This window comes from Podarcis liolepis (assembly GCF_965112155.1).
Source record: "Podarcis liolepis genome assembly, chromosome: 6".
Classification (NCBI taxonomy): domain Eukaryota; kingdom Metazoa; phylum Chordata; class Lepidosauria; order Squamata; family Lacertidae; genus Podarcis; species Podarcis liolepis.
This window is the reverse complement of record NC_139559.1, coordinates 75,053,855-75,079,218: the sequence shown is the minus strand read 5'-3', so window position 1 is coordinate 75,079,218 and position 25,364 is coordinate 75,053,855. Positions and strand designations below refer to the sequence as shown.

At 41.3% G+C, this 25,364-nt stretch overlaps 1 protein-coding gene and 1 long non-coding RNA gene across 8 annotated transcripts in view; both read left to right on the top strand.

The window, feature by feature from the left end:
* The first annotated feature begins 4,776 nt into the window (after positions 1-4,776).
* Positions 4,777-25,364, top strand: part of PTBP2 (polypyrimidine tract binding protein 2) — a 55,417-nt gene continuing 34,829 nt past the window's right edge. For 3 of the 7 annotated variants that reach the window (XM_083511154.1, XM_083511153.1, XM_083511151.1), the window contains exons 1-3: positions 4,786-4,969; positions 7,514-7,544; positions 16,879-16,954. In XM_083511154.1, coding sequence (XP_083367280.1) covers positions 4,962-4,969; positions 7,514-7,544; positions 16,879-16,954 — 115 coding nt within the window. In that variant the 5' untranslated portion in view covers positions 4,786-4,961. Of the gene's footprint in view, positions 4,970-7,513; positions 7,545-16,878; positions 16,955-25,364 lie in introns of all 7 variants that reach the window. The other 4 variants (XM_083511157.1, XM_083511156.1, XM_083511152.1 and 1 more) reach the window with 3 other exon arrangements.
* LOC310710410 lies at positions 16,966-24,773 on the top strand. Its single transcript, XR_014528048.1, has 3 exons — positions 16,966-20,109; positions 20,472-20,655; positions 20,704-24,773. It is a non-coding gene; the product is annotated as an uncharacterized lncRNA (long non-coding RNA).

The following is a 25,364-nucleotide window of genomic DNA, read 5'->3' as shown; positions in this document are numbered from 1 at the left end:
CTGGGACAAAACTGATAAAACCCCTAGTTGGGCTGAGATTATGAGTACTGAGCAATGAGGTTTAAAGGAGAGATTGATGAACACACACGTCCAGAAATTCTTACTCCATATGTTTTCTCGGTTGTAGCTTAATGTTCAGAGATAGCAATGTGATGTGCATTAACTCCTTAAATCCGGGCTAATAATCATCATTGATCATCACATCCAACTCCTTTATTCAGAGACTGCATGCTTCATACAGGTCTCGAAACATCAAGTGAAGGAATGTAGAATTTACCATCGTTTTAAAGGCACATTATAATTTCTATAAATTATTTACTAAAGCAGGACATATGTGCATACTTTACAAATGGCATGAGAGAAAATACTTGCATGTGCTTGTGGATATTCCTGGAGGAGGAGGGGGGGTCATGGTTTCCTTAAGAGTTCCCTTTTTTTTACCATGTGCAATACTTAGCTTCTACCCATTCCATTTTCCACTGCAGATATGACATGAATTTATTCTCCGGTAAGCTCAGTATCTTCCAGCAGACTTATCTGTGCGCAACCCTTTCCTGTACTCAAAACATGTCGGCTTTGCGTACAAGATCTTTAGGTATATAGTGGAGCTGAAAAGGTCCCCCTCTCCTGGTATGCAAGCTCTGGGAGCTTGTGGGGAGATAAGCTAGAGGCAAAGAAATTCAGTAGGTTTCACAAGGCACACTCAGCATCCCATCAGTATTTCATCCCTGTCTCTGGTATTGAGCAAAGAGAACAGACTGAGTTTACTTTTTATCTGCACCTTTGAATTGGACTGTCTTCTCTTTCCATACCACATCCAGAATGACAGAAGCAGAAAATTGTACCAGAGAACTGGCGACGTCTGAAGATATGTAGTATTTTTATATCACTTACGACATGTGGTTGTCTATACAGGGCTGAAGAGTCCTTTCCTCTTGGGTGAAGAAAAAGGAAAGTGGGGGTGTTTCAGAAAATCAAATATTTCTAGTAGGTGACATCCATTTTGTAGCTGTTAACATGAAAGATCCCATTAGACCTCATCTAATTTGAACGTGTTTAAACCAGCACATTTAACTCAACTTTGCTAATGACTCTGTCTTTAATGTGTTTCCCTGAACCTGAACAAATTACGTGATACATTTAAAATGCAAATATGCCCACTTAAGAATTAAGGCTATGATCCACAAATCACTAACTTTCTAAAAGCCCAGTTCTAACCACATTTCTACAAAAGTCCCACTGCGTTTACTCCTGGAGCTTACTAACGTTTACTCAATGGAGCTTACTAAGAAATGTGTGCACAGGATCACACTATTATGGTATACTGTGAAAAAAACAAACAAAATTTTCAAAATCCTTGTGGACCCTACAGATATCATATTTTTAGTTATCCTACTTCTTTACAGAGTTCTAGATATTTACTCTATTTCTTAAATATCTTGATGTTGGCTGAGATACAGACTAAATTGTGTAAAATCTGTTATTGTTTCAGATAATATGTTATGAAATACGATAGTTTCTGCTTATGCTTAGGATAGCTTTTAATGCATAAATGGACTATGATCCACAATCCAGTTAAACCACAGTATTTTGTAAGACACATTATACGTGTAGACTGGGCTAAACATGACAAGTTGCAATTATATCGTGCATAATGGCGCAACTACTTTCACCTCCATCAGGAGGACATCATATGATTATATACACCTACGACATAAAAACAAATTATATTCCATCTTTATCACTGCACAATCTGTTGCATGGAGGCAAAGTGCTGTCCTCACATTATGGAGGGTGGTGCTCGCCACATGGTGGACTCTCGTCATCTCTATTGTCCATGCTGGTTGAGACTGGTGGGAGCTGCAGTCCAATGACTTCTGTAGAGCACCTCACAGGCAACTCCTGTATTATAGGGTGATTATATCTTCTGAAGCTTTCTTCTCCAAAGACTGCCTCACTTTACGATTTACACTTAGTTATGGACAGTGCTTCGTTTCTAGAACAAAAGATACTCTGGGTGATTACCCTAGTCGCAATTTTTCCTCACGGACAGGTGGTTCTTGAGGTACGCTGGACCTGATTTGTTAAGGCCTTGTAAATGAATACAATAACCTTGAAACTTAGGGCTTACACTTCTGAAGAAGATGCACTTATCCCTTCCACTGTTAGTACACATCAAGGAACTATGGTTGTGATTTGCTGATAGGAACGATGTGTGACTGTACAGACTCAAAGCTGATTCAAGTGGAAGAGGAGGCTGTTAAGGAATGAGTTATTTTCCCACAAGTTAGTGCAAAAGATTTTCCCCCAGGATGCAGCTGCAGAGCACTCCTGACTGTCTTGTCCCTGTTGTTGTGCCGACTGGCCTATATCAGAAGCTCCAATTACAGCATTCTGGTTGTGGAGAGTAGTGGGAACATGTGGAGGAGGATTGTTGGAGAACTGGGAAGACTGAAGTTGTAGGACTTTGGCAACTATGGACTTGCCGGGAACTTTCAGCAAGGACTCTGATAGCTGAAAACCCTCTCTGGGCTCAGAGAGAGAAGCATTCTTGAAGCAACTGTATATAGTGTGTGTATGGTGTATTTCATGTTTACTGAGTAAAACTCTGCTACACTTTGTCTGCTGTGGGAAGTTTAATCGCTTTGCTGAACTCCTGACTGTGCAGTCACCCAGCAGGTTATTGGGAACAAACATCCAACAGAGACATTGTGCATATATTCTTGAATCCTTGGAAATTTGCAGGTGTTCACATTTCACAGAGCCCAGAGATTCTGAATATTTCTTTGCCTATTTCTTATTTAGTCATCTAACAGAGAACTGAAGACTCCAAAGGATAGAGGAAAGCTGTTTTGAAATGAGTGAAAAGTGAAACCAGTTTTTTGAACTGTGTTCTATTTCCAAGGATATGTTTTGAGGGACTGTCCTTATTTTGGAGCCTCTGTTGGAATGCAACCAGACTTTGTTGGCCTTGTTGACATGCTTGAGTTTCTGAAGAGATTAAGGCTGCATTTGGATTTTGAGTTTATTGTGTTAGTTTTACTTGCTATAATGCAAGTGCTTCTGCCCCAATTTCTAATGTTTCTTTTACACTGTATTACCTGCTGTGTTATGGAACTGTGGATTTTTGATCAATATATTTCCATGCTGCCCTAGTTTTCATTCACACCAGTAGACATGGTGTGACACAAAAACAAACAGCCTTGGATGTGTTGCTGTTCCCCAACCCATTCCGGGCATGCATATTTCTGTTTCCTTGTGATTCACTATGCAGTATGCCCAATTTCTTTGTTGCGGGAGCAAAACTCATGTAATGTTATGGGTTTCCAGGGCTGCAAATGGACTACTCCCCGCCCCCTGTAAACAATATGGGAATTAGCACTAAACTTCCACTCAGGTTCCAGCTGTGGATTTTATGTTGTGCGAGAGATGAAATAAAATGTGGAAATAAAGAGATAAGGAAATGTCGGAAAGCTGAATATAGTGCATTCTGAACACAGGCATAGTAACCATGTGACCCCCAAGATATTTGTGCAGGCTGTGGGGGTAGCAAGAAAGGTTCAAAAATATGTAACTAGAGGATGAGACACACACGTATGTGTCAAGTACACTGAAGGCCTGCCTGCTTGAATATTATTATTGGGAGTAAGAGAAAGGTAATTAGTTAATTAATTATATTTGTATGGGCTGTGGATTTGTATCTGCCTTTACTTTTTTTGCCTTTCTGGTCCGTCCTGTTTTATTAATATACAAGGGAATATTTATTTATAATAAAAAGGCTGAAGCTAAGGAAGAACGACCCCTGTTCTTATTTGTCAAAGCAAGGCGCTGCCATGGAGCCAGCCTGTTTGAGGGACGTTCTTGTCCCTGGGAAAGTTGAGGGTTGCAGCATCACTACTGCTTTCCATGTTTTATCACTCAAGTAGGAAGTCTCTGATCTCTGGCACATGCAGCCTTGGAGTTGTATTCCTGTGATGTGGGGACTAACAGATGTGCAACGTAAATGGACCCTAGGAGCCCTTATGGTTGCAAAGATACTTATGCAGCAAGGCTGAAAGGAAAAATACCCAACATCATCTACTCAGTGCTCTGAATTTCTCCTTGCCCTTTTTACATCAATCTCACCTGGATACCTGTTCAGACATATGGGCTGCCTATATTAATTTATACATTGAAATCAGGACCAAAGGAGTATTTTTTATTGTTCATGTCAGCTGAAGATGTTCCTGTCTTTTGTTTTACTGCTATATTTGCAAAAACAAAATTTAAGTGAAAATGGAGACATGTGCACAGTCTCAACCTGTAACTTCGGTGGCAACCTTGCCACCCATTCCTTTTTAATAATAATAATTTCCCATTATTAGGCAAAAGAGGGAAAAAGGCCCAGTGTATGAGAGGGTTTCTTTCCCCCTCAGGTCTAAGTAGACAATTTATGGAGTCTCTCCCCGTGCAAATAATCATTATTAACAAAGAGATGCATATCAATATGCAGAGATGAAACTCCAGGGTGCAGGGATCCTAAATAATTTCCTTCGGAAATTGTGCCTCAAACCCCCCCCCAAGGTTACCCCTCCCCCTTTTAACTCGTGCTTCGAAGCCCAACACAGGGAAAGAAAGACAAATCCCGCTCTTTTTTTCTTTTTTTGTGTGTGCGCGCGTCCCATTTCTCTCGCCATCTCCCCCCACCCCCGTTTGCCTTCTGAGGGCAAGAAATATACATACACAAAAGCCCTCAGCCGCGCGGACTGCGCATGCCCGAGGCCTTTCGCGCATGCCCACTGAGAACAAAGGAGTTCCGCGGGTCTGATGGGGAGAGCGGAGCCTGCTAGATAGAGCGCTCGGCAACCTTCGGCGGTTTCCGTTGGGGCCCGGGCGCCATTTTCTCGCTCCCCTCGCTCTCTCGCTGCTCGCTACCTGCGCGGCTCCCTGCCCTGGTCGCCAGCGCTTTGTCCTGTTCGGCGATGGACGGGTGAGTGAGGGAAGGAGTGAGGGACCGACGCCGCCACTGCCGCCACCGGGAGGAAGAGAGGGAGGAGAGAGTTGCTGCCGCCGCCGCCTCTCCCGCCTCCCTTCTCCCCCTTTTTCGAGGGGGGCATCCCTTACGTGTCAGGGGCGCTTCCCGAGCTCCTTCCTTCCCGCCTGCCGGGCTCGGGGCGTGAGGAAAGCCTGGGGGTCCCGGGAGGAGGGGAGAAGAGGGGCGTGTGTGGGTGTTTTCCTCTCCCCGGGGGGAGGCGCCTGGCCAGGCGGCTGTCACTGCCCCGGGTGAGGGGCGGTGGTTGGGGGGCCGGTCTTGCCTTTTGACAGAGGCCTGGGCCTCTGGAAGGAGGCATCCCCGCTGGGATGCTGGGCTAGACAAGGCCCCTGTGGGAAGAGGCTCCCCTTCTTTCCCCTGTTACATCCCCGCGACCCGTGGCATCCCCGCGTTCACACGTTACTGGCCCCTTTCCCTATGGGGAACGCCCTTTTCTTCCCTTCCCTTGTCTCCTCCCTCGTCCCGTCCCTCCCGAGCTCACCCCTCCCCATTGTTTCATTTGGGTTAGGGTGACAGAGGAGCAGCAGCAGCAGCAGCGATGCCCCCCATTTGGGGCAAAGGAAGCAGGAGGAAGGAGGCTCTTTTGTTTCCATTGGGGCCTTGTGTGTGTACATGCCACCTCTTTTCTCCCAACCTCCCAAGGTGGAAAAAAAAGATGCCTTTGTGTTTGCTGGAGACAAGGCAGACCAAGCCGAAGGAAAGGAAGGCAGGGATTGCAGGCGTCAGCCATATGGAAACAAGGCAAAGGGCCTCCCTCCATTGGTGGTGAGGAGCTTGGGTGGGCAGCTTGTGGACGTATCACAGGCAAGGCCCTCTTTTTATTGGAAGCTGGGAAGTCCCGCTTTCTGGGCCCTGCTCAGTGACAGCGTAAATAGAGGGCTGATTATTATTTTTTTACTGCCTTCGCCAGACTTGAATCTGCTTTTGAAATGAAGCCGGCCAGCTCTTGTGTACATGATAAAATGGTTGCACTGGCTTTTGTTATACATATAAAAGAAATAAGATAATGGCATGATGGTTGGTGATCATAACAGGAGCATGACGAGCCCTGCTAAGACTTGGGAAAGTTAGTCAACTTCTGTGGCCCAGGCTTGCATGTAACTCGAAACCAAGCCAGTGGATGGGCAGCGGGCAAGATTATTATACGCACAAGTTGTATTTTCTTGAGCAGCTATTTGCTACATCCACATTCAGTGCCGGGTTCTAGTTCTAGGCTTTATGAAGTTTCTTGCCCTGCCTTGCTAAAATCCATTTGCTGAATTGCCTGTGCAACTCTTTGTTGACATTAAGGACATAAGAGGAGTCCTGTTGGATTAGGCCAAAGCCCTATCTAGTCCATCATCCTTTTCTCACATTGGCCAATCAGATGCCTGCAACATGAGGGCAGTACTCCTATTTCACTCTTGTTCCCCAGCAACTAGTATTCAGAGGTGTGCTGCCTCAAATGCTGGCGGTAGCATACAGTCATACCTCGGGTTACAGACGCTTCAGGTTGCGTTTTTCAGGTTACGGACTGCCGAAACCCGGAGGTACTGGAACAGGTTACTTCCGGGTTTCAGCGGTCACGCATGCGCAGAAGCACTGAATCGCAACCCGCGCGTGCGCAGACGCGGGTTGCGAATGCTGCGGGTTGTGAACGTGCATACCGCACAGATCATGTTCACAACCCGTGCGTCCACTGTATAGCCATTATGTAGCCATGATAGCCTTTCCCCCCCATTAACTTTTCTAATACCTTTCTGAAGTAATCATCACATTTCATAGTAGCATAGTGTTAACTATGTACTGTGTAAAGAAGTACAGTGGTACCTTGGTTCTCGAATGGCTTAGCTGTCGAATAAATTGGCTCCCGAACACCACAAACCCGGAAGTAAGTGTTCCAGTTTGCAGATGTTTTTCAAAAGCCGAACGTCCGGTGCGGCTTCCAATTGAGTGCAGGAAGCTCCTGCAGCCAATCAGAAGCCACACCTTGGTTTTTGAACGGTTTTGGGAGTTGAATGGACTCCTGGAACAAATAAAGTTTGAGAACCAAGGTACCACTGTGCTTCCTTTTGCTTATCCTGATTTCTTCACCATTCAGCTTCAGTGACTCCAGACTCTAGTTTTGAGACATGGAAAAGAACTTCCTCTACATCTAGTTTTATAAGCCTGGTCTGTTGGGCTTGATTGGATCTGCCTAGGTCAGATTTGCTCTCTTGTATGTGGTTTTACAGTTGTAAAGAAAACATGAACAAAAGTTAATTCTTTATCCTTTTTGGCTCCCATTATCACCAATCCAAGTTTGGTTGTATGTGTGGCACCAAGGTAGTTCTTGCCACCTTGTTACTTCACTATCTCATGAGTAAGTCTAAATTATTACAAGTAAGCATTTTAATGCCAATAAAATATATTGAATGTTTGGTTTCAAAGAGAATGCCTTTCTCATTAGAAAAGAGAAATAAAAGTGAATTCCCCCTTTTAAAAATTTATTTTCTTTTTCAGCATTGTCACTGATGTTGCAGTTGGTGTGAAGGTAGGTTATGAATTTAATAAATAATCCTAAATTTGGTATGAAATATTAATTTGTCATGTTGACTATTTGTCCCGGTCACTTTCGGTCAGGGGTGCCAGCAGCATTTTCTGCTCTTAGTACACTGTACGTGGATTGATTCCTCTGCCCCACCCACAAAAGAGGGACCAATCTGCAAATAACTTGTGTATGTTAATTTATATTTATAGATACAAATTTAAAAATAATTCTGTAACTTAAATAGAAATTGAATACATTTTGCCATAGTGGGGAAAACTTTAACCATGTCTGGTGACCTTGTAACCCTATGTGAATTTGATTGTTTGGTAAGTATAAGGCCATGATGGGAAACTTTTTCTTTCTATAAAGGGTCATTGACCCACCCAAAAAAATCATTCTGGGGGCCATACACAAATACAATGACTGACTGACAGAATGTCAACAGAAGCTTTTCCCATAATTGTATTTCCATCCCAGAAAGGGCTTAACCAGTTGGATTTCTGTCTGCCATGCAGCTCTTAAGAACACAAGAACACTGCTCTCCTCCAATAACAATCCTAAAGTATGCAAAGAATACACGTTTCACGAGTCCTATACTGGCTATATTTTCGTAGGTCTTTTGATCAATTTATCTCAGTCTGGCAACATTCTGTCCGGCCAGGCAGGATATTTCAAATGTGGGTATCAAAAGAGATTTTAGATTTACAGCAACATAGGTTCAATTTCCTGTGCTTGGATAATTCAATATGTGCAGAGCAATCTGTAAGGGTCGGTGGGGGACATAACTGAAAGTGGATGAACTGCCTCTTTCCATGCCTGGCCACACCTGTGGTGTTTTTTTTTTTCCTTTTCCTTTTTCTGCTAGTTGTGTAATTTGTCCCATGTTCCAGGTGTGTGTCTGGGGAATAGAGGAGATGTGGATCCACAGCCTCTTCTGGAATGCTTTCTTTCTGCACTTTCCAGTGTTCATGCTCTGTCAGAACAGAACTGGCTACGTACCTTTCCCTTACTTCATACTGGAGGCCTAGGAAATCACATCTCCCTCTCCAAGGGCAGACCTCTCTGCCCTCATAGTAAAAAACCGTATGACTCCCTGGGCCCTTTTGTGGGCTGCGTTGCAGGATTGGTATAACCCATGCTCTCACAATAACAGTCCACTGCCCTCTCCTTCAGTATATATGTGTGTGTATATACTGGTGATGATATACCCTTTGCAGGGTAATTGTTGTAGGGACTGTGTGACTTAAGTGGAACTAGAATTGGAGAGTTTTTAATATATTTAATGCAGAGTTCATAAAATAGGACTGAAAGGATCTAGATTCTAGCTATATTATGAACATTGCAAAGGTCTAGGATTCTAATCACTGACCCAAAGGTAGCCATAATGTTCTCAGTTTCTAGACCGCAGACTGGAAGTACAGCCATGCCTCATGTTATGTTGGCTTCATGTTACGTTCTTATGTCTGCTTCATGTTACGTTCTTTCATGTTGCGACCCGGAAGTACCAGAAAGGGTTACTTCCGGGTTTCGTGGCTCACGCATGTGCAGATGTGCAAAATGACGTCACGTGCATGCGCAGAAGTGGCAAATTGCAACCCGCACGTGCGCAGATGCGCCGCTGTAGGTTGCACTCTTTTCATGTTGTGAACGGGCCTCTGGAACGGATACCGTTCACAACCAGAGGTACCACTATATGTTGTAGATTGTGCACTCATGTTTCCTTTCTTTTGTGGCTTGCTTTTACTGTGGTATTACATTACATGTGTGATTCTGATATTGCCAAATTGTGGTTTGACATTACATGCATGAGCAGACACCTCCAAGTCACCCTCCTGCTTCCCTTCATATGTCATGATTTCTTTACTTAATCCTGGGTTCTGGATTCTCCACAAACTGCAGTTTACCATTTAATCCAAACCCAAGCTATGGTTCGAGCAACCAAGGACCAAACCATGGTAATTGGTATTGTGTGCCTTCTTCTACATGGAGTATTAAATGATGTGAGCTAACCTTATGTATGAAATAGTAATTATGTAGCATTAGTGTTAAACCGGGTGGCTCCTGTATGCAAGCTTTGAAGTGGGTTTGCAAACCCTGGTTATGAAGGATTCTGGTTAATGTTAATTATGTATTTGCACCAATGTAACTAATGTTACATCCTAGCAAAAGCAGGCCATGAAATGGAAAGGGGAATTAACATGGAAGATGGGAACATGTAATCTTAAAGAATTCTCACAGGGATAAAAAACATGCTTGCACTGGACCTGCAGTAAGAATCTTCAAAAGTGTCTAATCTGAGAACAGATTATACTAGGAGAACAGGTAGTAATAACCTTGAATTTTGGGGTATTTGAGATCCTGGTTTATTTTGGGTAGTCTTGATTAAAAACACTACTGCTCTGAAACACGGAACCTGTAAAATTGTAAGTTCGGATTAACATGGGGTAAAGGCCAGGTGCTTTGCACTTTAACCTCATATACCGTACTACATCAGTGCTTGAAAAACGGTGGTGGTAAGAGAAAGAATTAAGCAACAATGTACCTCTGAGCATACATTCAGTCTAGGAATTTGTTTTCAGTATCAGAATTGCTTTTGAAATCCTTTCACATGCAAATCACTCTTATTTTCCCTAGCTTCCTTTGTTCTTAAATATTTGATAGCCAGACACCCTTTAGATCCACTGTAAATTATTCATCTACCAGTGGATCCTGAGATGTCTTCTACCCCATACCTGACTTAGATAAAGCTTGCTATGGTACAGTGCTGTGCTTATAAAATGAATATGCCTTTCTTTTGGGAGCATGTGAACATATTTGGACCAGTAACAGGAGTAGAATCTCTCATAGCTAAGCATATATACTTTGAAAATGGAATTGAATTCTGGGAGCACCCATCTTATATTCTTCAACACAACTGCCTCTAAGAAGAATATAAACTGTCATTCTTCCAGATGGCATTTTGCCTTTTGCAGAGTTGAACTGACAGTTTTGAGGAGATAGTTTAATTTGTCAAAAGCATCATTGGTGATATCAGCACAGTTCTGGTCAAAGGACTGTCTGGCTTGCTGCCTTCTTCAGCAGAATAAGCATGTCATTAACCACGCCTCTTAACTGGAAATGACTTAAAATAAAGTAATACATATTAACTAATAACTTATAAGAATACAATGGTAGTGGGAAGCAAAACATTTCCTGGCATGCTTTGTAGCTGACCAGCTGACTGACATTCAAAAAACCAATTAATTGAATGGAGCTCTGTTGTTAAATGGCTTTTCATAAAGTGAAAATTGGGCAGTGCAAGTTAAAAATCTGTCTGGCTGTATGGATTCATTGGGCGCACACATTTTTCTGAAATGATCACAGTTTTCTTCCTCAAGGCAAGTCATACAGTTTAATTTGCATGAACTCTTCTAACTAGAGCTATAGACAAAATTTTATAGGCCCTAAATGATTTGTGCGAATATTCTAGAATATTTCCAAAAGCATGAGTCTAGGATGTACTTTTTGTGTACCTAACAACCTAATATTGCTGTTCCTCCTTGGAACATGTTTAAAATGGCTAGATCTGGATATGAGTCTTGGCAACGAAGTCTTAGAGGAGGGATTGTATGGGCTGGTGGGAAAGCTGGCCTTTGTTAGACTGATTTTGGTTTAGGGGTTTCCATCTGGCAACTTCTTGGCTATGGTGATGATTCCATTTTTTGCCTGCAAAAAGCACAAGAAATTGCTGGTTTACAGTTCTGCTTTACAAAATGTATATTGCCTATTCCAGTTATCAGTATAGGAATTGCTGTTTGAATAGTAGCTGATTATAGGTTTTGCTGATTTATGTGATCCTTGCTATAATGGGACAGGTATATTTGTACAAATATACAGTGCTTCACCATATATTCTATTGCAGTTATTTCTGTTAGTGAAACTAGGCTATTAGTTTTGTAAATCCGTATTTGACTTGTAGACTGAATCACTTTTTGTTTGAAACCACCTACACAGTTTTGTTTGGAAATATTTGGAACACACAACCCACTTGATTAAAAAAAATAAAAATATTTTTGAGGCATGGGAGATAATGACAAGAACTTTATTCCAAGGAAGGTCAAAATCTGTACTGTGGAAGTGTATGAAAATACGTTTCAGGTCCAGGTTTCCATTCAAGAAAACAACTTACCTAAATTCTTGGAACTCTATAATCATAGTATCTTTTTTGTTAGGCAAAGAAATGTTGTGTGTAGTCTACAGAAAGCATTAGGAGGGCAGCTTAAATGAATAAGAATTGATTTACTTAAAATTGTCTGTAACGAGATACAACCTATTTTATAAATGATTTTTTTCATATCTATATGATCACTGCCAGTGAGCATTATAGAGCAGGTTAACAAAAAAAAATCACTTTTCCTTCCTAGTTAATGGCTCCGGAGGCAAAGTAATATACAAAAATTACTTTAACCTTCAAAGTTATGTGACTACTCTCATGCCTTTCATAAGAACTTCAGAACCTTGCTGGATCTAACCAAGGGCCCATCAAGTCCAACCTCCCGTTCTCAAAGCTGCCAATCAGAGACCAATGGGAAGCAGAATATAAACAGGAGAACACTCTGCCCACTTAAGTCTCCTCCTCCATAAATTAATTTGCCTAATCTTTTAAAGCTATCCAAATTGACGGCCATCATAATGTCTTATGGTAGTGCATTCCATAGTTTAATTATGTGCTGTGTGAAAAATTACTTCCTTTTGTGTGTCCTGAATCTTCCAACATTTAGCGTAATTGGATGACCCTGAGTTCTAGTATTTATGTGAGATGGACAAAAACTTCTCTTTATCCACTTTTTCCACACCATGCACCTCTTACTATGTCCTCTGTTTGCTTCCTTTTTTTCTAAAACTAAAAAAACTGCTTTAACTTTTTCTCATAGAGTAGTTGCTCCATCTCTGGAGCCATGATAACCTGTTGCTGTAAAAAGAGCAAGAATAAAGACTCTTGTGGGACCTTAAGCCATAATAAACTTGTTAGTCTTTAAAGTCCAATGATACCCTTTTTTGTTTTTTTAATAATTTTTGTTACCTTTTCTGCACCTTTTCCTGTTTTCCTTTTTGAGGTGTGGCAAACAAAACTGGACACAGTATTCCCAGCATGGTTGCACCACAGATTTTTTTTAACGCCTTCTGTATTTCTGCAATGTTCTTTAATCATGTAGAAATGCCCTAGCTAACATGTTACTATTCTTATTCTTATTCCAAAGTTAATGGCTTAATGAGGTGATAAGGTTTTGAATACTTGGGAATTCAAAGTTTTTCTTCTTCTTGCTATTCAAAAATCTAAATGCCTGTGTTATGCTTTCCTAGTAATTAAAGAGATTAAAGGGTGAGTCATCACTTGACCTACTATGATAGGCTCAGAGAATTGGAGAGAATTTATGGCCCTGTTTCAGCTATGTGGACAGATGGCATAAAAAAAAATCTCTCTACTGTGGCAAATCTAGAACAGATATTTTCTGTGTAGGCCTAGGAGACAAGAATGTCCTGCTAAGATACTACATATTTGTGGGTGCAAGGATAAGATTAATATTTGTAGAATCAGATCTTTGACTGTACCCAGTGTATTATTGGCACTAGCTAAGTACCTAACCAAATTTATTACTCTACTATGGTGCTTAAGGAAGGGAATACAATTTAAATTTCCTCTCTTTTGGGGATAAATTTCAAGATACGGAGGTGTTTCGAGGAATACAGCCTAAATTCAGCCTGTCGGTTCAATTCCATGTCTCTCCTGACTCATTTATGCTGATCAAGGAGAGGGTTGACCAGCTGGATTCAGGGAGTGATTAATACCTCTTTGTGAGAAGAAATAGTTGCAGTCATTTTGAAGGAGGTGGGTTTGAGGCCATTTCCAAAGGAACTCTTTCTAGACACCAAATATAGTCATGATTGTTGTTCAAATAAAACCTTCCCTGTACTGCAAAGTTTGTCTATGGCTAGAGGGTGGTGACTGTAAAATTCAGGCATAATTTGAATGATGATGAAATAGATTGACTTCGGTATAGCTTCTGGCTTGTCATCAGAACTAAAACTGCATTGGTTGTTATTTTATATGAACTTTATTAGGAGAAGGAAAAGTGAAGTGTGATCCTGCTAGTATGTCTGAATCTCTCAGCAGTTGATACCATCAAACATAGTATACTGCTGGAGGGGCTACCTAGTATTGGAACTGGAGGGGCCATGATTCAATAATTTGCTTCCTGCTTAGACAGTTCCAGAAGGTGGTGCTGGGGGCTATTGCTCTGAGCCATTGCATCAGTATTCTGGAGTCCATTAGGACTTCCTTTTGTGCCTTATGCTCTATATAACTTTGGGTAAGGGATTATCACCAGGCTCTTTCTTCATTTTATCAATGCATATGAGATGACACGGGCATACTGAATTTGTGTCTGAAGACAGTAGTGGTTTACATGAAATTTAACAACCTAAACTCCGTTCAGACAAGATGGAGGTGCTGTTGGTAGGTGACTGGTATGACCGCTAATACGGTGTTCAATCTCATTTGGGATTGTACTCCCCCAGGTGGTGCCCTCCAGATGGTTTGGACTAAAACTCCTGTCATTCCTAACTATGAACCATGCTGGCTAGGGCTTTATGGAAATGGGTGGTGAACCTGTGATCTGAGGATCAATCTTGGCTTTCATATTTGGCCTGTGATCCTCCTCCCCCCCTCCCAGTTATTGCGTGGTGATTAATCTGCCTTTCAAGAGATCAAGCAGGTAGTGGCTGCTGAGCTCTAGGGCATTCCTGAGTGATCCTCATCTTCTCGATGTACTTTATTCTGACCTCTGCTTCATTTTTGAGACAGCTTGGTGGATGATTAATGCCAGGGGAAAGCATCCTTGTTGATTTTCCATAACTTCAGAGTCACATTAGATACCATTACCAATTACATACTTTTGGATTGCTTGTCCTGGAGCAGTTTTCCGGCTCAGTTCTGAGTTATACCAGAATCTGTCCACCAAGAAGGAACTGAAAGTGATGGTGGGATACTGTAGCTCAGTATCATGGCATTTACTCTATGGTGTCCTTCATGGTTTTGTATTGTGCTTTGCACTGTTCAACACATTCATGAAACTACTGGTAGAACTCATTTTGATGGCTGCAATCAATATATGATTGATACCAAGCTCTTTTTCATTTCTTTTCATTAAATCCAGATGTGGGCATAGGTGTCCTGAATAGGTGCATAGCATGTTCATTAGTAAACTGACAAGATAAGAGAGAAGTGTCATTAGCTGATAATGGCATATCTTTCCATGGGAGCAATATTGAACCTGTTCTGAATTGGGTTGGCTTCTTGAAGGATCAGCTTCACACTTTGATGTTATTTTACATTCAGTGTTGCTGCTTGATGCATAGGTGACATCCATAATGTGCAGTGCCTTCAAGCAACTTCAGTCGTATTTGGTGTACTTAAGCTTCCTTTTGAAAACAATTTGGAAATTCAGCTGATGCGAAATGTGAAAGCGGGGCTGACTACTGAGAACATCCGCCAGTCACAAAAACATTACTAGCTATCACTTTACTTTGGGGCTCATTTCTAAGTGATAGTATCCACTTGGGAGGCTTTGTGAATAAATTAATTTAAATTATTATTGAAATGAGCAAGAAGAAAAGTTGACTTAAATCATTGATTTGAATTAAGATTTTCATTGATATCTTCTTCATATATTTCCTAAACAGGGCTCCAAGAAAATAAATATCCAGGCAATTTTGTTGATTCATAATTTCCTGCAATGAGAACATAATCTGTGACTGCTTGTAACGTATTTATATTAATAGCCCTTTGAAGTGAATTTGTTTTCTTTTTACATAGAAACAGACTTTAATTCAATGTTCTTGTTTGAACGTAGTGCTAAATAATGGTTTAGAGCTACATTTCGACTTTAGCCTTAGTTTTAATTATCGTTCATTGGTCCAAGAGCGGTTTGTAAACCACCTTTTGAAATTTACTTGTTTGGACAAACTATAGTTAAAGTTAACAATAGTTTGCAATGGTTTTGATATATTGGCAAATCTTGATTTGTAGAAAATGGAAGAAAATGCTTCTAGTCACCATTTGTAGCTATGCCAGAGATGTAGAATTGTATGAGTCTAAGGCTTGTTTATGTAGCACCAAATCATAGTTTAATGTTGTGGCTGAACACAGCCATTATATTTGAAAAGGGTTATATATGCAGTTTTAAGATAAGTATATAATTTACATTTTTGCATTAAGTTCATATTTCATTTTCATCCTGCTTGTTAAAAAATCACTTAATTGAAATATAAAGCAAAAATCAGATTTAAATAAAATATCAATAAAAAAGTCTACTGTGATTGCAACATGAGGAAGCAGCAAAATAATATACTTTGTCACATTTCATATGCATTGCAAGAAATTGATCTTAGTTTACAAATTTAAGGGTAACTTGACCCTTTATGATTTATGTCTTTGGAATATTTCTTGTTGTGTCTGAAAAGTTCATTTTGAAACTGGAAAAGACCAAAAAGGAGATGGGACCTAAATAGCTAGATTAGAAATCATAGCAAAATAATAATAATAATCAGGTTCCTTTACAAATATCATTTTGATTGTATGTAGATATTATTTTTTTCATGACTGTTGCAAGCTAAGGATGCTAACTGAAGTTGATGCACTCTTAGTTGCTTAAAACATTTTAATCTTTCCATAGGCTGTTGAGTAACTTGCCATCTTTCAGTGAAGAAATTGGACTGGATGAACAATTACATGTTAATAATTTTAGTTTATTTTGACTGGCTACCTGAAAAGAGTGGTGGAGGAAATCTGATAAGTCTTCGTTCATACATCACCTTAAACCATAGTTTAAAACAAACTGTGATTTAACGTGAACAAGCTCTGTGCTGTTGCATGCTGCTCAAAAGTTCCTGAGGTTCTCATTTCCCATGTCTGAACCTGAATTCGTACTTTGTTTCCCCCACCAAAAAAACCACAAGCAGTGAGAAGTTGGTTATCGCTTCTGGTTTGTTTAGGAGGAAACAAACTAGGAGTCTTAATTTGGATGACAAGCCAAGCTCTGGTTTGTTTTGTCCATGTCATGGCAGGAGGAGGGGAGGAGTACTCAGGAATATTTGAGTTGTTTGCACTAGTGTGCTGCTCATTCACATTAAGCAATAGTTTGTTTTAAACTTTTGTTTGATGTGAATCAGGCCTCTAACTAGGTTTCCTAGATACTCATTTTTTTATTTTTTTAAAAAAGATATTTCAAACTTACATGCTTAATATTAGTGTTTGCATTTTTAAATGGCAAAGTGCTTACTGTTTCTTTCTTTTTAGAGAGGATCTGACGAGCTTCTTTCAGGCAGTGTACTCAATAGTCCGAACTCTAACATGAGCAGCATAGTAGTTACTGGTAAGTGATGCTTTTTGAAAGGAGACTTTTTTCATTGTAGCATCAAAATGTATCCATGTTGCAGAAGAAGAATGAACATCTGGACAAACAATGTTTATTATGCCTTCTTAGGATCTGAGCACTGAAGTTTTTAAATATCAAATGCCTAATACAGTACTTGTAAAAAAATAAAATACTGATGCATGGAATTTGGAGTTGCCCAGAGCAGAACTACACCAGCTGGACTTTCACATGGGCAGAATGGGATGGGGGTGGTAAGGCAGTCTTCACCAATTCCTTCTGTGGCCCCCTATACCTTTCCCCCTAAAAATCTGTTCTGGAGGGTTGGGGAACCCTCTGTAATACTGTGGGGAGGAGGCATAAAGGACTGCAGGGGAAAGGGAGAATCACTGGACATTACCTCCCCCGTCTTCCACCAAGGATCTTGGTCCCTTCTTTAAATGATAGGAGCTCTTATTTAGTGCAACACCAGGTCTGAGTCCAAGTCTGCATAACTTTAAAAAAAGGGATTCTCACAGTTTATTTTTTATTGTTTTTTGGAGAGGGACCTGCCATCAAGGAAAGACTCATGCAGGCATTTGCGCTTTCTGCCTGTCTGCACTGTGTCATCCAGCCACGATCTGTTTTTATATCCTGTGTTTCATTTATGTCAGGGGTGCCCAAACATTTTTCAAAGATGGCCAGATTTGATGAAGTGAACATGCCTGAAGGCCGACCAAAGTCGTTGAAGTTTTTTTTAGGATTTTACCCCCAGGACATATACTGCTACTGGAGCTGGATTAAATGGACTGGTGGGCCGTATTAGACCCCCGAAACGGATTTTGGACATGCCTGATTTATCACCCACCCGTATTTTTTTCAGACAGGTTTGTGTTGCTTTAGGAAGTCAGAGCAACACGTGTCGTTTGTACCAGGTCTCCTATTCCTCTTTGCAGCTTACCTCTCCATCCCTAGGTGAAACACCATTTCAAATAACAAAATGTTATAAAGTTTCCTCTGCTAAAAGAATGGCTATATCCTATTAGTTTGGGTGGCTTTTTGAACTACTGATAGTACTACCACTGTCCATAACTATTATACCTGGATGTAGCAGGAGAGGAGGGGGGAAATACAAGCCCGCTCCAGCAATCAGGCCAGGATCAACTGTCATATGTCTCCTTCCCTGCAAGGACTCTGTTTTGTAGTCATCATATAGCTATTAGTAACTGACACTTGAATCTGCATATTTTCACTGCCACTCCTCATCCTGCCTTCCCTTAGTGCAGGGAAGGGACTCCCGCTCATGGACAGTAGACAGGAGTAATGAAAGTTGTAGTCCAGCAACAGTTGGAGGGCCACAAGCTCCCCACACCTGCTTTAGTGTCATATGTCTCAGCTTGTAAGATCTGTTCTAATCATTGTACAATGCTTAAGAATGTATTAAATCAGGGGTAGGCAACCTGTGGGACAGGTGCGGCCCAATCGTCTTCTAAATGCGGCCCGTGGACGGTCCGGGAATCAGCATGATTTTACATGAGTAGAATGTGTGCTTTTATTTGAAATGCATCTCCGGGTTATTTGTGGGGCATAGGAGTGCGTCCATTTCCCCCCCCAAAATATAGTCTGGCCCACCACGTGGTCTGAAGGACAGTGGACTGGCCCACAGCTGAAAAAGGTTGCTGACCCCTGTATTAAGTGCATAATAGAACTTATTGTGAATAGTTACCCTTGAATACTGGTATCAGCTTTGCAGATAGGTCTGAAGGGGGTACCTGCCAGAGTGGCTGGGATGGGTATGTATATATGTATATATGTATTATTATTATTATTATTATTATTATTTATTCATGAGCCTTTGTCTCCCAATACTATGAGGGAAAGAGAAATTCCCATGCTCAAGCTTTCATGATACAGTTGTACAATGTCATAGAAATTGAGTGCTGAATTATTTCTCTTCTGTCACCTTAACTAGCCAGTAGATACTGTAGATTCCTGCGTATTAGGCAACTGGGCGTATAAGACGACTCCCCAAATTGGCAGTCTTATACACTTCACTGGGCAGTGACAGTGGGCAGCGGGCTCTGCGCCAGGAGGGAGCTGCCCGGTGAAGCTGCCCAGCGATACTAAACTAGAGCGGGCCGTCCACTGCTGCTGCTGCGGCAGCTTTGGCAGCTTCCGAAGCAGCGGTGGGCTCCATGCCTGGAGGAAGCCATACCCGGTGAATAAGATGACCCTCAACTTTTTAACCTCTTTTCCGGGGTTAAAAAGTCGTCTTATACGCCGGAATCTATGGTAATTAATGTGTTCTTTTTATGCTGGACTTTTAACTGTCCATCAAATTTGGGTTTGTCAGATTTTATTTTATTTTATTTATTTATTTATTTAGCCACTCTGGGAGGTATGGCTGAAGAGTGGGTAATACATGTTTTGAAATCATATATAAATATATTAAAATAGAATTAGAGTGGGAGAGCCATGTAGCTATATCCCTGCATCAGTGCAGTAGCCTGGAGGCAATTTTTAATTGCTAGGTAAGTTGCTAATTATAAACTTGAGTTATGTAAATGTTAATTATGGAGCACTGTAAACACATTTCTTGTTTATAAGATTCCAAGCAGGGATCAAAATTAATGATGTAGCAATATATTTAAAATTACCTTTACCTTAAGTATTGAAATTAGTTCCAAGTTGAAATGGAAGGGCAAGGGAAATAATTTTGGTAATATTTTCATGAACCCCTTCATGAGCTGTTCCTTGGGTGACTTTTTTGGGATGGAGTGGGGTAAAAGGGTAAAAAACATGTTTGTTGTGAGAGGGAAGTATTTCTTCAGTCTATCAAGATAGGAAGCAAACTTTTTGCTGAAAATGTAGATTGCCTTGGGAGCTGGGAAGTTCTTTGCCCCTCTTCATGGACATCCAAACGGAAGTCAAAATACTGCTTCATTTGCTCTCAGTAACGTAGCCAATCACCTTTGGCTTTATCACATTCAGCACTTGATTCCTATTTTTGGTGAAGAAGAGTTATTTTTCCCCAAATGATGTAGCAGCAGTGTAATATCTCTACAACATAATAATAATAAAAGGCAGAAGGTCTGGAGAAGATTTTGCATCTTCCAAAGGTTTTTGACATTAAAATCTAAGTGTTAGTATTTAGTGCAGCACTAATTGGAAAGAAGGTAAAGGTAAAGGTACCCCTGCCCGAACGGGCCAGTCTTGACAGACTCTGGGGTTTGTGCGCCCATCTCACTCAAGAGGCCGGGGGCCAGCGCTGTCCGGAGACACTTCCGGGTCACGTGGCCAGCGTGACAAAGCTGCATCTGGCGAGCCAGCGCAGCACACGGAACGCTGGTAAGCGGTACCTATTTATCTACTTGCACCCGGGGGTGCTTTCGAACTGCTAGGTTGGCAGGCGCTGGGACCGAGCAGCGGGAGCACACCCCGCCGCGGGGATTCGAACCGCCGACCTTTCGATCGGCAAGCCCTAGGCGCTGAGGCTTTTACCCACAGCGCCACCCGCGTCCCTGTAATTGGAAAGAAGAGTCCTGTGTTAATGCCCAAAAGAGTAGCTCACTTTGATTTTATATCTCCTTACATGTCAGATGCTACTCTGGAGGATACCTTCCCCCAGCCCCAAAAGGGGCCTAAAAAGAACCCCCACTCCTTTGCATTCATGCTTGATATTTTGGTCACATATGCCAGGCTACTATTTTCTTGGACTTGTGGTGTGATTTTAGGAAGCTTCTTGTAACAAAAATAAAAATAAATACTAGCTCTTAAACCTCCTGTTGGCACATAGCCATCTTAAAAATTATACCAGGCTTTGTTTACAGGGATTTAAAGATTTTACCACTAGGTAAGCATTTAGTTTCTGCTCTTAAATCAGGAATATCCAACATGATGCACTCTAATGCTGTTGGTATACAGCAATGTTATTTAAAACACAGTTAACCCGGTTAGTTTTGGCAATGGTCAGATATGATGGGTGTTGTAGTCTAGCAACATTTGGAGGTACCATGTTGGCTATCACAGGCTTAAACGGTCATATATGAAGTATAATGAAAGTATGGGGTTTGATGTGGTTGACTTGCTTCTAGTATATTTGTGATCTTGAAAGTTGCTGTTCCTGTTTGGATGAGAAACAATATTGACACTTCCAATATTGGATTTTGTTACATGTGATATGAGTTTAAATATTTGCACATTCAGATTCCTTAAATTGAAAGAAAAGTTTCCTGCATTTCTCTAAAGATCCTCAGCATCGTGAATAAGTTAAGATCCTAGACTTACTTAGAACAGACTCTCTGTGTGGTCCTACTTTTGATTTTCTAATAAGGCAGAGATTTGTTTAACCTTTTGTAAAAGTGAGAGTGAAAATGTTATCAAGAAATTCCACACTAATACAGAAGTCTTTATGCTGTGCACCGTGAGGCCTACTGCAGTCTTGTAACCCCTGAAGCAACACTGGATTCACCCTTTGCCATGAGAGGTCAGGTGTCTGATAAGGTAACAGTTGCTCTGCAGGCTTTCCCAGCGCCCTTTGCTGATGATGCCAGGGATCACCACATGCTAAATGGAGCCACTCATTTTATTAGCAGGCTAAAATTCTCTCCTAAACAGCTCACCACAGGTAACTTTCAAGCAATAAACGATTGATGAAGGAAGGTTGCTTCATCAGTGGAGGTGGGTGTTAGAACATGCACCAGAGCCAAGAAAATGAACAGTAAGGACTCTAATGGTGGTGGCCTGCAATGTGAGTTTCTTACCTGAAAGCACCGTAGACCACACCAGCTGCACGTATAACCCTGTTGCTCTGTTGGAAGGGATGAAAAGAGGATAACAGAAGCAAATTTCCATACTTCCATACCTCATTGGAGAATAGAAGGAGATCTTGAGCAGGAAATTGGAAGCATTGTAACAAAGACAAAAGTAGAAAGAGTATCAGAGAAGATGACAACCGGAGTTGCGAAGAAACTGCAAGAAAGACCGGAGCAGGAGAATCAGAAGACAGTTTGAACAATAGAGCTAAGAAATAACTTTCAGTATTAATTCAACAAGAACAGCTTTGAACATCTTGTTGGATAGCTACAGAAAGATATTCTTGGTGGGAAGGAATACTCTTCAGTGCTTCAAGAACAAAGGTGACAGGCATAGCCTGCAAAAAAGTAAGAGAAGTGTTGTGGTGGTGGTTGAAGACTCCCTACTGAGAGGTACAGAGTGGCTTGTGAATGTACCAGACCTGTTAACTTGTGACATAAGCTGCCTTCCCATTGTGTGAATTCAGGAAGTGAGGGACAGGTTTGTCAGACTTACCAAAACTGCTGATTATTCCTTCTTGCACACCATGTGAGATCAAACAGTACTGCCTAGCACAACTATGACTATCATATGTATGTATGAAGCTCTGGAGATGAAAGTGAAGGACTTGGAACTTAAGTAGTGGTCATGCCATTTCTACTTATAAAATGTGGAGGGCTATGAAGAGAGAGAATAATACTTCAAGTTATTAGAGTTGATGGGAGAAGTTCTGTTTCCGGGACTGGTGCAAGCTTCCTTAAGAAGGACTACTGGAAGGAGATGAGCTGCAAATTACTAGGACTGGAAAAAAGTGTCTGGCAAAAGAAAAAATATGAACCTGATCAAGAGCTTTGAACTAAATTCTGTAGCAGTTGGAGATAGGTAAGTTCAAAAGGTAAGCACTGAAGATAGGGATCTGTGTGCTGTGGGAGAACAGCGGGAATTGTGTGGTTGACTAGCAAACTCTAAAATCTCAGGAGAGAGATTGGAGCAGAATTTGCAAGGCTTTCAGTGACTATACACTAATATGCAGCATATTGAAAATAAATGAGTTTGAACTCCAAATACAGGAAGATAAATACAATATGCTGGGCATAACAGACTTGGTGGGGAAACTCATGTGATTTGAATGTAATAATTGAAGGTTACAAATTGTTCAAAAAAGAATAGGTGCAACAGAAAGAGAGTAGCATTATATGTCAAAGATGGCCATATCTGCAGAGAATTCATGAGAGTGAACATGGTAGCCTTGTGGATATGCCATCTGGGTCAAAATAAATGAAGGAAAAAAATAGAATTGTGGTTGGAGTTATCCATGGACAGTCAAACAAACGTGGTGATGTAAATTATCCTTTCCTGAAACAATTTACAGGTGTTTCATGGAAGCAGATTTAATAGTATAAGAGGGTATTTCAACTGATGTCTTCTGACTGATACCATGGAAGATACTAGAACAGAGAAGAAGGGAATCAGTTTGAAAGTGCTTAGTAGAACCCAGCATTTGTCAAGAATAAATCTTGTTAATCTTATCACTCTTTAAAATCAGGTTAATGGATGGTGGGAATGCTGTGGGTGTAATCTATCTTGATTTCAGCAAAGTGACTGACAGAGTACCCCTTGATAATTTTGTTAAATGTGGCTTAAATGTGGGCTAGGTAATAGTATTGTCGGAAGGATTCACAGCTGGTTGGAAAACCATACTTAGTGCTCATCAGTGGCTCCTCATCAAAATGGAGGGAGGTTTTCAGGGGGGTTCTTCTGTAGGGCTTTGTCCTACCCACTTTCAACATTTTTCATCAGTCAATGACTTAGATGAAGGGATAGAAATAATTCTTACAATATTTGTGGATGACACAGTTGCTAATTAGGTAAAAAGTATGATTGTGTATATTATTTATAAAATCGAATAAAAATGTACAAGGAATTAAAATGTGATATAGGACAATCATTACTGTTTTTCCATCAAGAATGCAGCTTTCTAATCTTTTAAGAAGAAGCTAAACATAGCTTAAAATGTGTGTCATTGCAAAAGTCTATTCTAACTAAATAGGTCAGAAAACTGTATAGATTTCAAGTTACATTCCTCAGTTCTTCTTTAGCAAGTGAATACTCTTCAGTTATCACTCCAATTTGCAAGGTGGTTTCTTTATCTTTATAGCCCGGTTATTGAATGACCTTACCACTTACTACATTGAGCATAGGGTTCAACTGAAGTAAAAGTTTACCAATGCTGATACATGGCTGTTTTTAACATACTAAATTAGCATTTCATAAATATAATTTTGGGAATCCTTTATTGAAAATGAGTATAAATAATTGGCTTCCACTTAGCTAGAATATTCTATCATAGGCTTTGAGTAGTAACTTTACGATAAATAAATTTTTATTTCTTTTACAAATCACTGTAACCCTGAAGTACAGAGTTTGGCTTTCCATATCTCCCTGGTATTTGAATTGGTAGAGGAAAATCAAGTAAACTGAGTTGTACATAGTATACTGTCTAGTAAGGTCAGCCTCTTGCAATATACAGAAGCCACCCATGACAGCAAAGTTTTCAGACAGGCTGTGCTGTCTGAAAGATGACTTTACATAATTACATAAAGATTACTTTATGAGTGAAAAGAAAACAGGACTGCGGAAGAATTAAATCATGCCCATATCTACTTCCATTAATGTGTAACAGCTTTGGTTATTTATGACTATATGCTTTTCAGATGTTGCATTGGCAGGCAAAACAAACAAACAAAAACTCAAAAAAAACTTTTTTTGAGTGAACAGGACCTTTTGCAGGCACAGTACAGTGGTACCTCGCAAGACGAACGCCTCACAAGACGGAAAACCCGCTAGACGAAAGGGTTTTCCGTTTTGGAGGCACTTCGCAAAACGAATTTCCCTATGGGCTTGCTTCGCAAGACGACAGCCCATAGGGAAATCTCCGGGACAGCGGGGAAGCGCAGCGCGTCTTCCCCACTGTCCTCGGACCTCCTCCGAAGCCTGGCGGCGGGGCGGGGACACCTCCTCCCGCCGCTGCCGGGCTTTGGAAGGCTCCTCCGAAGCCGGGTGGCGGGGCGGGAACACCTCCCGCCGCCGCCCGGCTTCGAACGATGCTCCGAAGCCGGGCGGTGGGGAGGGAACACCTCCTCCCGCCGCCGGCTTCTGAAGGCCGACGGGGGGCAAAAGTCTTTGTCCCCCCCTGCCTGCCTTCCCAGGGGCTTTTAAAGCGCCCCGGACAGCGGAGAAGTCCTCCGCTGTCCTGGGGTTTTTTAAAATGCTGGGGGTGGGAAGAAAAGCCCTTGTCCCCCCCCCCAGCCTTCAGAAGAGGTCGGGGGACAGACTGTCCCCGGACCTGGTCTGAAGGCGGTTTCCATAGGAACGCATTAATTGATTTTCAATGCATTCCTATGGGAAACCGTGCATCGCAAGACGAAAAACTCGCAAGACGAAGAGACTTGCAGAACGAATTAAGTTGGGCTTCTGTTCCTCCTGCACGTGCTCTTGTACAAGCTGTAGCAGTTTATGGCTCAGCAACTTGGTCTTGTGTGTCTGTCTTTCTCCTTGGGTTTCAGCTCTTATCTGAGTTGCAGTTTCACAGTATTTAGCTTTGCCAAGTTGAAGCCTATATTTCTCAGTTAGTTCA